The sequence below is a fragment of the Populus euphratica genome, unplaced genomic scaffold, assembly GCF_000495115.2.
Source record: "Populus euphratica unplaced genomic scaffold, PopEup_1.0 scaffold268.1, whole genome shotgun sequence".
NCBI classification, from domain to species: domain Eukaryota; kingdom Viridiplantae; phylum Streptophyta; class Magnoliopsida; order Malpighiales; family Salicaceae; genus Populus; species Populus euphratica.
In genome coordinates, this window is record NW_011500025.1 from 462,964 (window position 1) to 478,984 (window position 16,021).

Sequence of the window (16,021 nt, forward strand, 5' to 3'; positions counted from 1 at the left end):
TTATTTAATTCTTATCTTATCCTATTATCCACTTTTACCTTTTATTGGAAATTCTTACCTTTCATGTCTTATATTGATAAATAAATATATTTTTTTTGTTTTCATGACACCATAGATCAAGTAGAGCTAAAATGATGGTTTTATTTTATTTAAAAAAAAAACAATATCAAACTTCTTTCATTTCATGCTTTCTATCATAATTATCATATTCGATTTAAGGATTAACTCAAAAAAAAATTTGGATTATTGGTTTAACTCATGGATCACTAGGTCAATGCAATTTTTTTTTTAAATATCATTTTAACTCACGGGTGAATTTTAAAAAAAGCAACATTGTTTCATTCTTTAATTTTTTTTTAAGTTAACCAATCATATTAACAAAGTTATTAAAAACTCATCTAAATTAATTAAATTTATAATATCAATATCTTTTAATTAATTTAAAACTCGATTCAGGTTGGGTTCTTAATTATAAATTTATCGGATCAACATGCTAGACTTGTAGATTGAAAATGTAAACTAATTAGGTCAACATTGTCATTAAAAACCTGTTTGGATCAACTGGATTTTACTGACTCAATATCCTTTGCTATTTAATTTGAAATTCAATCAAGGTGAAGTTTTAAATGATGCATTTATTGAATTAACATGCTGAACAATATCATATTTAATGTTATAAAATCAAAATGTTAATTAATCAGGTCAACTGAATCATTAAGAACCTAATTAGATCAATTATATTTTATAGAATCAATATTTTTTCTAATTTAATTTGAAATCTAATTTAGCTTTGGATTCAAATCATGAATTTTTCAGGTCAACATGATAGACCGAACTGAGTTTAACATTATAGAATAAAAATGTTAATCAATAAGGTAAATTGGGTTATCAAAAAACCGATAAGATCAACTGAATTTTACTGAATTAATATCTTTTGTTATTTAATTTGAAATATAATATAGGTTAGGTTCTAAACCATGAATTTCTTGAATTGACTAACCAATTAGATTAACTAAGTCATTACAAATTTAGTTAAATAGGCTAGATTTTATTGAATCAATATCTTTTAAAATTTAATTTAAAATCTAATGTAATGATTCTAAAGCTTGAATTTATCAAATTAACATTATAACGAAAGTTAAATGATATTAGGAAATCACTATGAGATTTTTTATAGTTTCATTTTTATTTTTTTATCTTATTTTTTTATAAAATATTTCTTTGGTTGTTGGTTTATTTTTTTTATAACTAAAAAGTAAAAATATTAATTTTTTATTGTTTGTCAAATCAGCAAATTTAAAATTCTTGAATCTAAAATATTATTTAATATTTTTTTAACATTTTAATATTACCCTCTTCTAAATCACAAGCCAATATACCTAAGCAAACCAAGTTTAATATTATAAAATTAAAAAAGAAAACACTATAATCTTAAAAAATAAAATAAAATAAAATTACAAATATGAAAAGTTCTTATATAAATACATAAAATAGATCGGAAGCAGTGGCTTGATGAGTCAGACACGAGTCATCTTCTGGTAAAACAAATCCAACGTACCTCTCTCTCCACCCTTCGCATCTAACCAATCTCTCTCTCGCAACCACAACACAAACAGCTGGATCCACTACCACGCGCGCACCAGCACTCTCTCTTTCTCCACGCGCCGACATCATCTTCCTTCCACCTCTCAGATCCGCTCCTTCTCCTAACTCCACACAGTTTTCCTGCTTTACGAGCTGCTTCAAACTCAGTTTCAACTCCGTCCGAGTAAGAACTGAGTTTGGTAAATAAAGAAAGAAAGAAATGGTGGTGTGAAGATATAGTAAGGGCTGTTTGTTTACAAGTGGAAAAATAGGGTTTTGGTCTTTTTAACTGTAAAATTATGGCGATGGAGAGTGGGAGCTGGAAAGAGTCGTACAAGGGGATGTCGGCTGATAATATTAAGGGATTAGTGTTGGCACTGTCTTCCAGCGTCTTTATTGGTGCCAGTTTCATTGTCAAGAAGAAGGGCTTGAAGAAAGCTGGGGCCTCCGGTATCAGGGCAGGTATCTTTCTTTCCTTTTTTAATGATTTTGGATTTTTTTTGGGGGGTTTTCTGTTTAAGCTTGACTTTATTATTGGTTATCCAGAAACCGGTTGGGAAATCTCCTCAAGATTTAATCTTTTTGGCCATTTTTGGGAAGTATTGGCAGTATAAGAATGGTTGGATTAGAACTTGTCTCAAGCTTCAAGTAGATTCCAAGCTGATGATGTTCTTGATTAGGGCTTAGGTGGTGGTGGTGTACTTATGTTTGAAACTTGAGAGATTGTTTTTGATGGATTTTTGCTGAATGTGTTGGGTCTTTTTTTATCGAGTCAGTTGGAAGTTTTGGAAAATGGGTTTGTGAGGAGTTAATAAGATCTATCTATTTCTTTGTAATAATTGCATTATCTATTTATTCTATTCTTTTTTGCGGAGGATCCGAGAAGTTACTACCCAAAAATGCTTATGGAAATTCATAAACCTCAATTTTAGTGCCCTGCTTTGCTATTGTACCTTTTACAGTGTGCTGTTATACTTGTATAGTGAACATGAATTCACCGAAATTGACTATGTTGACTTTAATTCGCAGGAAGTGGAGGTTATACCTACTTATATGAACCGCTTTGGTGGGTGGGCATGATAACAAGTAAGTTTTACCATCATCAAATGTGGTTGTTTCTTAAGTTATCTGCTTTTAGATCTTGAGATGATATGAATGTGTAAGTGCGTCTCTCCTTTTCTTTCTCTGTGTTCTATGTGGATGCAAGTTATGTTTGATCTTTTTACAAAAGCCTCTGTTTAAACTCTTCACAACTTGTAGTACCTTTAAAATCTAACAAAGTGGTAATCTGCTTATTTTATCTGGACATCATAGCTGTATTTCCAAGTAGTCCATTCTAATGTTTGCCTGTTATTTCAACAGTGATTGTTGGGGAAATTGCTAATTTTGCAGCTTATGCATTTGCACCAGCTATCCTGGTCACTCCTCTTGGTGCTCTCAGCATTATTATAAGGCATGACAGATCATCAACCACAATCTAATTTATATTTCTTATTCAGGTCCTAACATTTTGTTGGTTTGCAGTGCTGCTCTTGCACATATCATATTACGAGAGAAATTGCATATTTTTGGAATTCTTGGTTGTGTTCTTTGTGTTGTGGGTTCTACAACAATTGTGCTGCATGCTCCTCAAGAACGTGAGATTGAATCTGTGAAAGAAGTTTGGGATCTTGCTACGGAGCCTGGTAATAGATTTGTTTGATAAAAATAGTTTGAAATTGTATATTAATCATAATTCTAATAGACTAAGTTGCAAAGAAATGTGCTTAAGAAACAAACCTGTATCCCTTTTTTTTTTTTTCAGCCTTTCTGTTCTATGCTGCTTTGGTCATAGCAGCTGTATTCATTCTCATATTCCACTTTATCCCTGACTATGGCCAGACGCATATAATGGTTTACATTGGTGTTTGTTCTCTCGTAGGCTCCTTGTCGGTATGTATTGTTATACTTTTGTTGGTTATTGTATTGTTTGTTTTCTTGCAAGTTTTTCCCCCTTTTGTAAATGATCTTCTCAAATGTTGATGTTTGACAGGTCATGAGTGTTAAAGCACTTGGAATTGCGTTGAAGTTGACACTGTCAGGAACGAATCAGCTAATATATCCGCAAACATGGGTCTTTGCCTTTGTTGTAATTACTTGTGTGCTTACCCAAATGAATTATTTGAACAAGGTAGCAGCAGTTTCTTGTCTGTCATCTTAGGGTTTTTTTACGCACTTATCAGATAATTATCTATTTAAGTATAGCATTATTCTTTGGATCATTTATTTAACTTCCTCTATGATAAGATCCTTGCAAGTTGGTGGATATTTTTACATTCCAATGAAGTTGATAACTTTCGCATTGCACCTTCCTGAGTCGTTAAAATCGTTCCTGTCATGGTACTTTCAATGATGATGAAACATGGGAAAATTTGTGTTTGTTATCATGATGTGCAAATATGTGGCTATTGGCTTTGTTGTAGAAGTTTTAAGGTGTCTTTCCTTAAGTTTTCTTTTACTGGGTCCTCATATTCAAAAGCATGGAAGGGAATTGTTAAATAAGAACTTCGCAAGAGATGATATATAAGAGTTTAGGACAAAGAGATGTTAATTGGTGATAATAGCATCAGAGATTTTTTTTTTTTTTGGTTTGTCATGTGGCTATCAATCTAATAATTTGCATTATATGGTCGTGAGGAAGTTGAAGGGGAGCATCTAGAGTGAAGAGCATATAGCCTACAAACTTGGCTGAGGGACTGTCTCGCTATCATAGGCATCATTCATGTAACTGATCATACTGGTGTGAGATGCTGTCTCCTCTTGTGGATACTGTATCTATCAAATTCAGGAGTGTTATTTCAAGGAGTCTAATATGTTAGGTTGAGCAGAGACAAGGGCTAATCCGGGTTTTATTTTGCATATCAGGGGAATGGCTTCAAAATCAGATCGGCTCACTTTGTGGAGTGATTGTATCTCTTCATAAAACCTCTTAAAACTCTTCAGTGATGCTTCATGAAGTCCCTAAGATCTTCGAGTGATTTTGGAAGTGTTATCTTGTTGATTGGTCTTCATCCCTTTGTTTTTCATTTTGTATTTTGTTCTTGTGGTTGATTCAAATGGCTAAATGCTCAAGTTTGCTATGATTAGCATTATAAGGCCAGATAGTGTTATTTTGCTCTGATGGTGATGTGGTGTTCTCTTATGAAGCAACATATGATCCTTGAAGTATAATACTCTGGAGTAATGTCAAGGCAAAATATAATTTGTGCTGACAGAATTGCCAGGGTTAGGGAAAGGTGGATAATGGAAATAAAAAATGCTGATACATTTGAGGGTTGGTAGAACTTAGTGTTTAAAAGCGATTGAGATTCATACCTGAGGATTGGAACATTTGCTTAGGATGCTATTTGTTGGTGGTATCAAAAACCCTGTGTGATGTGGGAAATCCAAATTCTTGAAACAATATAACAATGACTTTTATGTTACCTGATATGTTTGGAGTAATGTCTCTAGCTGAGTATAGAAAATTGTACGGGTGTGTGGGTTTCTGTCGGGGAGATGAGGGTTGGAATTCCTACTTCAATGGATCTTGGGAACTGTTGAAACTTGGTTGGTGGTAGAGTATCTTTTGGTCTTTATGTTGTCTAGTGCATGGGATGTATGAAATATTTTGGAGGACATGAAGAAATTATATTAATTAGCTTCCTTTTTTGTTGCTGTGATAAAATAAAATTGGATTGATTCTCATTTAGTCATTTGATCACCAGGGGTACTTCCTCTGTGCTAATATTTTTCTCCCCTTTTGTGATTTTTGGGATGTCCCAAAGACTGTTCCTTTAAAATAAAATTTGTTAATATTACAAATCTATTATCCATTATGATTATTAAAAGAGAGAGAGCTCAATCAACTATGCAGAAGCGTTGCGCTAATAGGTTGGCTGCATTGATCCTTTTTCTCCATTTGTTGTGTACTGTGTCAAGGGAAGCATTGAGACATAAGTGTAACATGTTCTGTTGTAAATTGAATATCCATCAGTCTGTCTGGTGCCTAGAAGTGTAAAATTGGCGTAAATGATACTATTTAGGAGTTTGAATATCTTCTCTTGTTGAGGTTTGCACCTAAAATAAGGATTAACTCTGTAGTTGCGAGGATTTGTATCAAGTAACATCTTGGTTCTCGTGTGTCGCTTGTCATCTGGTTATATGCAAAACTTATTGTTTTTTTATGGTGACAGCCCTCTCATTGTCCTTTGATTATATTTTTGGTTTTTCATATGCAGGCGCTTGACACTTTCAACACTGCTGTTGTTTCTCCTATATACTATGTCATGTTTACATCACTAACAATTTTGGCAAGTGTAATCATGTTCAAGGTATGCTTTTCTACTGGCTCAGAAAGCATCCTCTGTTACTTTGTCAACTTGATATGATTTGTTAATTGTCTGCAGTGGTAATGCTTTGAAAGTGCTTTTCAAAGTGTGTTTGGATCAAAACAATTGAAAATCACCCAAACAAGCATCAAATTGATGCCTTTCAGCCCAAAACACAGCTTTGTACTGCAGGAAAAATAAGCATATAGGTGATGGTTTTTATTTCCACCACTGAGTCATCGTTGCTCTAAAAGTCTGAAGGATGGAATTTGGAAAAAAAAGTTTCCATGGTGCCTTCATTTGTGGTCAACTGGCGTTTAGACTCTTTTGGGGATTTGTTATATTTTGAAGTTTGACTTTAATTAATTTTTTCAGCATGATTTTACACTGTTTTTTAGTTGTTAGCAAATTTGTGATTGATGATGAATAACCATTTTTGAATATCATCCTTTTTATTCTAATCAGGATTGGGATAGGCAGAGTCCAACTCAAATAGTCACCGAAATGTGTGGGTTCATGACTATCCTTTCAGGAACGTTTCTTCTTCACAAGACGAAGGATATGGCTGATGGTATATGCTCTCTATATCATTATTATTGTAACCATTATTATTATTTCCTACCCGTGCCCCTTGTCTCCCAAGCACTTGATGCACACTGATATGGTTTCTAACTGCATGATTTATGAGAGATCCATGCCAGTATCTTTGGAGTTCTTAACCTCTGATTGATGTTTTGAAATCAAATGTAGGATCTCCATCTCTACCCGTGCGACTCTCCAAGCACACAGAAGAGGATGGCTTTGGTACTGAGGGCATTCCTCTTAGGCGGCAGGATTCATCGAGAGCACCATAAAATTCATTTTTTGCTTGAGCTCGTTTATTCAATCGCACCTCTTTCAGGGAGGGAGTGGCAAAAAAGAAAAAAGAAAAAGAAAGCTCAAGGCACCATCGCCTGTCCATTGTTGAGTCCATTTTCGTTTTGTTATACATTACAGTAAGAAGGGAAGGTGAAAATTTTCTCTTCATTAAACCCTTTTTAGGTGAGAGAGTGCATCAGCTGTTGCCTTGTTTACAGCTCCCCCTATTCATACAGAAAGAATTGGCCAATGTGATTTTGGATAGCATTGGTAATAGTGTATCATTCTTCCAATTTTCCCAAGAAAGAATCTTCAGCTTCCTTCTGTGTGCAGGGAAACAAATTTCTAGTGGATGCTTTATCATCCACTTCATTTTCTATTTTTTTTTATTGGCATTGATGCGATCACCTGATACTCTACTGGTTTGAAGTGATTGGTGGTGGAAAGGAAGATGCACGAGTTGTTCCTTTGAAGGATGAAAAAAATGTTGAAAGCCCCAAAGAACTAATGTCAAATTTACTACATGAATCTTCACCAGGTTCACAAATAAATTGCAAGTTTCTAATGTCTCTTTCCAAACTGTGAAGATAGTGAGATAGATGATACATTCCTAGCCAGAAATTCATTTTAAAACTATTTCAGATATATTTATTATATCTTTGTTGTTGTTCCTCCAACAAAATAAAATACATGTGTTTTTTTCCTTGTCTACTCAAAAACATCAAGTAAAATGTCAGGCATAGAATGCAGAAGATAATCAATCAACAAGGAAATACTAAATAGCTTGAAGCAGTTTAGCATGATATTGGCCTCTAACGTGCTACTAAGCATTCTAGCACGCATAAACGTGAACATTTCTATCGACTCTGGTTCCATGACAAGTTTTCGAGCTTTATTCTAGCTTCTCTTTTTTTTCCCCTTCAGAGGATACAGAATAGTCTCTGGCTAAATATTCTCTTCCACAATTTACAGCACCTGGCATAGAATCAGATTCTCACATATACCTCTACTTGGAGAAACAGAACATATTGAATTGCAGTATCCCATGATGTAAAACTCGTGACATTTTGATGCTGTTGTATTCCTCTAGAAGAGAACAGACAAGACAGCAATCCCTTTCCTCTAGACGGCAATATGAAGATTGTGGCCTCACTTGGGCATTTGCTTCAGAAGGCCAGACACCGAAGCACAATGTGTTGACTTGTAATCGCATTTCACACAGCAAGACTGCAGATTTTCTATCACTTTAAGGCACCTAGACCATTTCAAAATGCTAATTAGAAACTATGAATACGAGGAAAATCAGATGCATCAGTAGCATAGGATAGCACAGAAGGTGAATAAGTTGACAGTTGTCTAATATGTAGATGGACTGGATCATGTTAATGAGTAGAAATAGATTGCGAAAACGCATTATAGCATCAATTAACCAAAAATACACCAAACCACACAGAAGGTCTTTTAGCACACAGAGGTTTTGCTAACTGGTTAGTTTTATGTAATTAATATCAATAATAATCCCTACTCTACAGATTCTCAGCACCATATATAGGGCTACTAGTCAGCACCAGCAATCACTTCCTCGTCCTAATATATTGAGTATTGCCAGAAACAACTAAGCTGGAGGGTCGCCAGCCATCTGAAAGTCAAATTACCACTGGGCAAAAAGAAAGAAATGACTGAGAAAAGAATGAGGATGATAATCATGGCTAATGAGATTGCTCAAGAAGCTAATCAGCAGAGGTATTGAGGCATTTTACATGTAGATAAGGATTGAACCATGATTTCAACCAATTTGACCAATCACGCAGTTAGTAAAATCAACTAGAGAAACAAACATGTTTTAACCTCGCTCCAAAAGAGTTGTGCTTGCTATTCCAACTTGCTTCATCAAAAAATCATTCAACTACCAAACAGAACCTACCTACATGACAAAGCAGCTTCATCTGGAAAGAAGGTACTGTTGAAGGTTTCTCAAATCTAGTCACTACCACACGCTCCATCAGTTGCATAGAATTCAAGACACACAAACCAATCAGGCCCTCATCGCAGAGCAGAGATTCTTTTTGCAAACATTTATGCAGCACAAAAATATAGACATTTTTTGCCGGCAATTTGAAGCACATATATTGCATGCTCTCAGGTTATTAAGTGGCAACATTTTCAAGAAAGCATCAGAGAATCTGAAAACTCCAATGATGACAGATACTAAAAACCATGACTTTTAACAGTCCACAAGGAGCATAAGCTTTTAGAGGGCTTCATTGAAAAGACGCAAACTGAAACTTTAGCACTACAACTGCTCAATCACATATCAAGAGCCGGAAGCATCGGGAGTTAAGACTCGAAACCAGGAAAAAGGTCGCGCGGTAGAAGTTAGAACATCAACTACAACAGCACAGAAAAGTCAGGAAATAAGACATAAGCTGATGAAATCAAGAAACATGCTTCACATTTTTCGGCCTAAATTAAAACTGGGTTATTAAAAACACAACATTATGGAAAAAAAATCAAGAAAGATACAAAACAACAGAACTCTAAAGCAGTTTCTAGTTATAAGTGATCCCCAAAAACCTAACAATGCTTCTAGGAGGTTTTATATTTCGTCTCTGGCTTTTCTTCCTTCCCCCGGGGAAGACTGGGGTGAAGCTCTTGACTGATCCGTAGACCCCCTCTTTCTAATTTAGATTTGCGTATAGAACCTTTCGAACCACTTTTTTGGTATATGGGAGGGCCGGGAAGAGTCATTCCTTTATCGATGGGAAAACTCACGAAAACAAGGTTCACCTTGAATCGATATTTGGTTTCAACCACGTCTTCCTCATCTTTATAACCATAACCCATTCTCTCATGCATTTTGGTCAAGGAATATTTGCTTGCGCTCCATCACAAATCAAGTTTCAACACCTTCTTATCAGTTCATCTTCTTTCTCTTATTAATATCTAAAAGACAGTGGGAGAGATGGGAAATTTTTGCCTCAGGTAAATAGCATAAGAAATTGCTAAGATGGCAAAAAACCCATAAGTAAACAAAGCACAAAGGGTTGAAGCCCTGTAGAGCTGAATATCTAGAAATTTGATCTTCATTGAAAACCCATGAATTATATCATATTTTTGGAGACAACAAGCCAAGTTTACGAATTCCAGACATTAGATTCAAAGAAAGACGAAACGAAAAGATCATCAGTTGCTTACTTCTGAGGGAGGAAGTTGTTTTTGGAGAGACAAGCTTGAATATCGCAAGCTTCTTTCTTGCACGGCTCTTTGCTTGCTCGTGCCATTTCTTTCTTTTTATTTTGAGAAAAAAAGTGGCACCCGATCCATATCGCTTGTCGTTTAATTCAAAATTAACTGTTTATGGTCAGACTTCTCCTCCGATGGCGGTGCCAAATATTTATTTAGATAAAAAGTTGTAATACTTTTGTCTTCTAAAAATACCGTAATTATAAGAGTTTTTTTTAAAAAAAAATATTTTTAAAAAATTTAATTTTTTTTATTTTAAATTAATATTTTTATATTATTTTGATACATTAATTTTAAAAATAATTTTTAAAAAAAAATATATTTTTAATATATTTTTAAATGAAGAGTATTTTAAAAATTAATCATAACTATATTACTAAACAGATATTTAAACTCGATTAGACATCTTTAACTGAGTTTAGATGATTCCTAGGTTTAACCAATTAATTTTCAAATTAATTTAAATATAATTTTAACCTGAGCTAGTTAGGTTTAAATTAAACGCTTCTAATTGAGTTGTTTAATCCTATTAATTTTCAAACTAATTTAAACATAATTTTAACTTGGATTAGTTAGGTTTGAATTAATAAATTATTAAGAGGGTGTTTGTAATTGTGAAAAATATTATTTTTTAAAATATTTTTTATTTAAAAATATATTAAAATAATATTTTTAAAAAATTATTTTTAAGACTAATATATCAAAGCTATTCAAAATTAAAATAATAATTTAAAATTAAAATAATATATTTAAAAATATAATAATTTAAAATTAAAATAATATATTTTAAAAAAAAAACATAGTTGTAATCTCAAATAATGCTTGACTTTGATATAACAATTAAAGTTGGTTAATCATATAAAATATCCCTGGATATAAATATATTTTAAGATAAAACTCACGCACAATTTTGATAATCTTTTCCATAATATTTATAACATTATTTTCAACCATAATATTTTTTGAACTCAAATTCTAAACTCACCTTGAGTTAATTTTCAGAACTTTATCATTTTTAAAACAATCATAGTTTTAGAGGTTGATCTTAACAATGATGGTTAAAGTTTTTTTTTTTAAGGATAAAAACAATGTGGTTTTGATCAATTTATTTTTAAAGAAAAAATTATTTGATCGATTTTATCCAAGTCAATCAAGTGGCGAGTCAATATAGCTTTGTGACAGGGTTTAAGTAATTAATTGCTTTTGCAAATTTTTCTTCAACCCAAATCAATCTAGACTGTAAATCAGTTTAGTCTAGGTCAATCCATCAAGTTCATTCAAATTTTGACATGATATCAAAAATTGCTCACAGTTTTAACATGTATAATAAATGTTCTTATGTTATCATAACTAATTCGATAAAAAAAGAAGAAGTTATTTTGTGTTTATTTACCGGTTGATATATGTTTGAATTGGAATGAACATTGCTCTATTTTTCCTGTATCTCTGCTTTTCATTTCGTTCTCGAATATAAGAATCTCATATAGGTTTATACCATAATATAAAATAATAATAGAATGAGAGAACAAAGAGGAATTACAATTGTGTTGAAAATATTGTACATCATCATCATGACAATACTTCTTGATGCAAAAAAGGTTCTTATAAAATTGTAGTATAAAACAATAGCTAAACTACAATGCTTTAAATTTCTAGATAATAATTAATATATCAAATTACATTATCTTCCTTAATTTTCTCCTTCATATCTGGTTGTTGGCAACTAAGAGTTTGTGTTGCTCACTTGGTTTCTAACTCAACAGAATCATTTATACGCCCTCTCAATCTAAAAAGTAGTTGGCAAACATTTTAATTGGTTAAGAAAAGCACAAGGCTTATTAGTTAAATCAAAAGATAGGCTAGCTAATCTTTACTTGATATGAATTGAACAAAAAGTTCTTCTTTCTAACCTATCATGTACATAATGAAAGTTTATCTTGATATGTTTGGTATACACTTGAAACATAAAACTAACCATCAAATATGTCACTCTAATATTATCACACCATAACACAAGTGATTGTTGTGGTGTAAGATCAATATCTTTTAAGACAGAATATAACCATTTGATTTCAAAGGTTGTATCATCAAACAACTTATATTTGGTTTATGTACTGCTTCTAAAAAATATAAGTTGCTATTTACAATTCTAAGAGATAAGATTTCTGCTTATAAAAACACACTATACACCTATTAATCGATGATCATCGTGATCAATTGTCCAATTTAAATATAAAAATGCTTGGAAATTAAACGATGGTGATTGCTAAAGATACAAACCAACTAGGATGGTATGTTTAAGATATTGTAATATCTTTTTAATAGCCTACCAATATGTGTCTAATAAGTTATGCATGAACTAGTTGATGTTATGAACTAACAAAGAAAGCCCAGGTCTTGTGAAAGCCAAATATTGTAATATGCCAATAAATTATCTCTATAGATATGGATTTGAATATAGAGCCCTCTCAGTTGCAGTTAATCAACATATAACAGATATATAGTTGGTACTAATTAGTACATAAAAGTGTATTTTTATCAAGGTTTTATACCATGATTTTGCACTTGAAGTATCAATAACTCCCTAACTAAAACATGTTTCATAATAACATATCTAATAATATAAGATACCTTTAATTTGTGGTAAATGTTCATTTTAAACGCAGGCCTATCACATAAATGAAAGGATTGATTGATGAGTTTAAAAACAAAAATTGAAATGACAAAAAGATGGACAAACTTAGAAAAGAGATGTTGATGCAGTCCAAACTGAAACACTATTTGGTAATTAGATCATATCTGGAACTGTAGATTTCAAATTTAGGTCTACTGTATATCGATAGAAAGGTAAGATATAGGCCTACAAATTTCATGATGCCCAAGATTTAAAAAGTTCATTTTCATGTCCAAATTATAACAACAATAAAAGAGTCTGAATCTGTCCTGCAGCCGAATATTGTTCAGTGTTTGGCCCATATCTAGAGTTCTAGAAGTCCAAATGACCTTTATTTTTTTTGAAAAGCTGAGACGATTTCCTATAACTTTCATATTTTTTAAGTGGTTCTGATTCTGACGTTATCAATGATGTTTTGGGCAGACAAGAAAAGATAAGGATTGTCACCAAGTCAAGGGTTGACTACTCACTCATCAATTAGTCATTAAATCAATAGTTTTCAATTTTGGCCTATAAAAGGAGGTATTTATTATGCATTTGGGCATCTTGGTACTTAATCCAATTCTTTGTCACTTTTTTTTAATCTATTTTCGTGCCCCCGTATTTTTTTCCAAAATATTGTGATTTTTTTTATATATAAAATTGTTTGGTTAATATCCATTTCTTTTCTTTCATCATCTAGTTAAAATAAGAACCAATTTATTAATCCTAATTGGCGGTATAACTTGTATTGTTGATTTCTTTTATTTATGTGAAACATGTTTATATCATCTAAACATTGCTTTTTATAAAGAAATACAAACCCACAAAATAATATGGGCTTGGCTAGTTAACATCTAAACATTTCTTTTATTAAGTTATTATTATATTCATGTTTTTTTAAATATTTATTTTTTGTTGTTTTTTTTATTCAATTATATTACTTTTAAATTTACTATGTTGAAGGGATTATATGAGGTTAACTACCGCACAATTTAAATTATTTTTTCTACGGGAAAACTCACTAGTAGCGGTGCCCATCTAATTTTTGGGTTAAATTTTTTGACTTGGCTTGCATACCAAAGCATCAATGATCTAGTAACCCTAATTTTAGTTGTTGTTTTTTTTTAAAATACTGGAAGTCTAGAAAATCTAATTCACTCTAATTAATAGTTAAACACATAGTCTTTGAATTATACTGAATTAATAAGTTAATTGTTTATTTGAAGAGATTGTTTTTATAATATAATATTTTTTATTTTTTTCCTAGTCATACAGATAAAATCATTTAGTTAATTAAATAGTTTTTAATCATTTACTTAATTAAATTGTTTTTACTTTGAACCTCAGTTCTAAACCTTGATTTTATATAAATTAAAATAACTTGCTTTTTATTATTTTTGTAAGCATAAATTTATTTCTTGATAGTTTTAATTAAATATATATTTTTTTAAAATTATAATTAAAAATATAAATTCTTAAATTTAAAATTTTAAACAACTACAAAAATTATAAATTAGATTTTTTAAATTGAAATGATATAAATTTAATCAAACTTGGAATACTTGATAGATCAAATCTTCAATTGAACTCGTAAAACTCATTCAATTTTTGTTCAAAACATTAATTCAACTAAAATATTATATTTTTTGAATTAACTCGGATTGGGATAATTTTTTTTTTGTATTTTAAAAATATTTTTGAAAAAAATTAAAATTTTTTATTTTTTCTTTACTTCAAATTAATATTTTTTTGGTGTTTTTAGATCATTTTAATGTGTTGATATCAAAAATAATTTTTTAAAAATAAAAAAATATTATTTAAATATATTTTCAAATAAAAAATATCCTAAAAAACAACAACAACTATACTTTTAAATATTTTAAAATTAAAAAAAGAACTTCTATCCCAAACTCTAATGTTCTATATTTCCAATAATAAATAAATAGCAGCACCCATACCTTCTCCCATACCTTCACAATTTACTCACAACCTTTTCAAATTCACATCTCCGGCGCAGCATTGCAGCAACAGCCACCGCGTTTCTCCAGCACCTGCTGTAGCAGCACCAGGAGGTTCTCTACGGACAGTTTATTTTTTAAGGCTGTGCTGTGCTTCTTAAAAACCTTTTTTGTTAAATTAATTTTTTATATATTTTAATTATTTTAATTTACTCATATCAAAAACAAATTTTAAAAATAAAAAATTATTATTTTAATTTATTTTTAAATAAAAAATATTTTAAAAATCACGTACTGCCAAGATATAAACAATAACTTGGAAGGTTTATGTTATTTTTGGCAACCACGTTTTTTACGCAAAGAATCGGCTTCGACAAAGTCACTGCTGTGTCGCACACGTGTCATATGTCCTCTTCCTGCCTGATTCCTTTTCCACTCCTTGTTTTGTCCTTGCTTTGTCTTCGCACCCAAAATAAACAATGCCCAATTTTAGCAAAAACCTCAACTGTACTGATGGGCTCTTACTTGTATTTTATATCATCACATGTTTTTTAAGAATATTTTTAGTTTTATAAAAATATTGAATTATTTTTTTATAATTTTAATATACCAATAAAAAAATATAAAATAAATCATTTTAATATATTATCAAGCAAAAAAATATCTTAAATTACAATAAAAAATATACATAGTGTTTTTATGTGGGTTATGGTATTTATTGAACTGGAAAAGTAAATTAATTAATAATTCATACATTTAAAGTATAGTCTAATCTACTCTCGGTCTATATATTTTTTCCCTTCCAATTAGTCTGCATGCTGACATTATCAAGTTAGATAACTTAATGGGTACAAGGATTTTATTTTAATTTTTCTCTAAAAATATAAAATTTTATTTTTTTTAAATTTTCATCCGAATCTTTTCATTAAAAAAAAGCTGTTGAAATGCATATTTAAATTGATTTAGTGATTCAATGATTATTATTTTAATTTTTATTTATTATTCTCTAAAAATATAAAATTTTATTTTTTTAAATTTTTATCCTAACCTTTTCATTAAAAAAAAAAGCTGTTGAAATGCATCTTTAAATTGATTTAGTGATTCAATGATTGTTATTTTAATTTTTATTTATTTTTAAGACATGAATCAAACTAAATTAAAAATAATTTTTTTAAAAATAAATATGTTTATAAAGAAATAATTGAAAGTGTAATGATAGTTATTTTTTGAAGTATTGTTTATTTAAAAATATATTAAAATAATATTATTTAAAAATTAATTTTAAATAAAAAATTTCAAAATATACTGAATCTCCATTTAAAACGGACTACCAGAGTGTGCCAAGTGGCCTGCTTGCAGCGTGGCAACTTTTA

The 16,021-nt window shown here is 30.8% G+C and overlaps 2 protein-coding genes across 2 annotated transcripts; one reads left to right on the top strand and one right to left on the bottom strand.

The window, feature by feature from the left end:
- Positions 1 to 1,492: 1,492 nt before the first annotated feature.
- On the top strand, positions 1,493 to 7,158 carry LOC105142139 (probable magnesium transporter NIPA4). The gene is made up of 9 exons (XM_011049644.1): positions 1,493 to 2,046; positions 2,614 to 2,670; positions 2,947 to 3,037; positions 3,109 to 3,269; positions 3,389 to 3,516; positions 3,617 to 3,754; positions 5,844 to 5,936; positions 6,399 to 6,504; positions 6,684 to 7,158. The coding sequence occupies exons 1-9, from the start codon at positions 1,884 to 1,886 to the stop codon at positions 6,785 to 6,787; spliced, it is 1,041 nt and encodes a 346-aa protein (XP_011047946.1). The 5' UTR covers positions 1,493 to 1,883; the 3' UTR covers positions 6,788 to 7,158.
- A 506-nt stretch (positions 7,159 to 7,664) lies between these two features.
- Positions 7,665 to 10,184, bottom strand: LOC105142140 (Cox19 family protein (CHCH motif)). Its single transcript, XM_011049645.1, has 2 exons — positions 9,987 to 10,184; positions 7,665 to 8,046 (listed from the first exon to the last, which is right to left on the bottom strand). Exons 1-2 carry the CDS (start codon positions 10,070 to 10,072, stop codon positions 7,941 to 7,943), a joined length of 192 nt encoding a protein of 63 aa, XP_011047947.1. The 5' UTR covers positions 10,073 to 10,184; the 3' UTR covers positions 7,665 to 7,940.
- Positions 10,185 to 16,021: the final 5,837 nt, after the last annotated feature.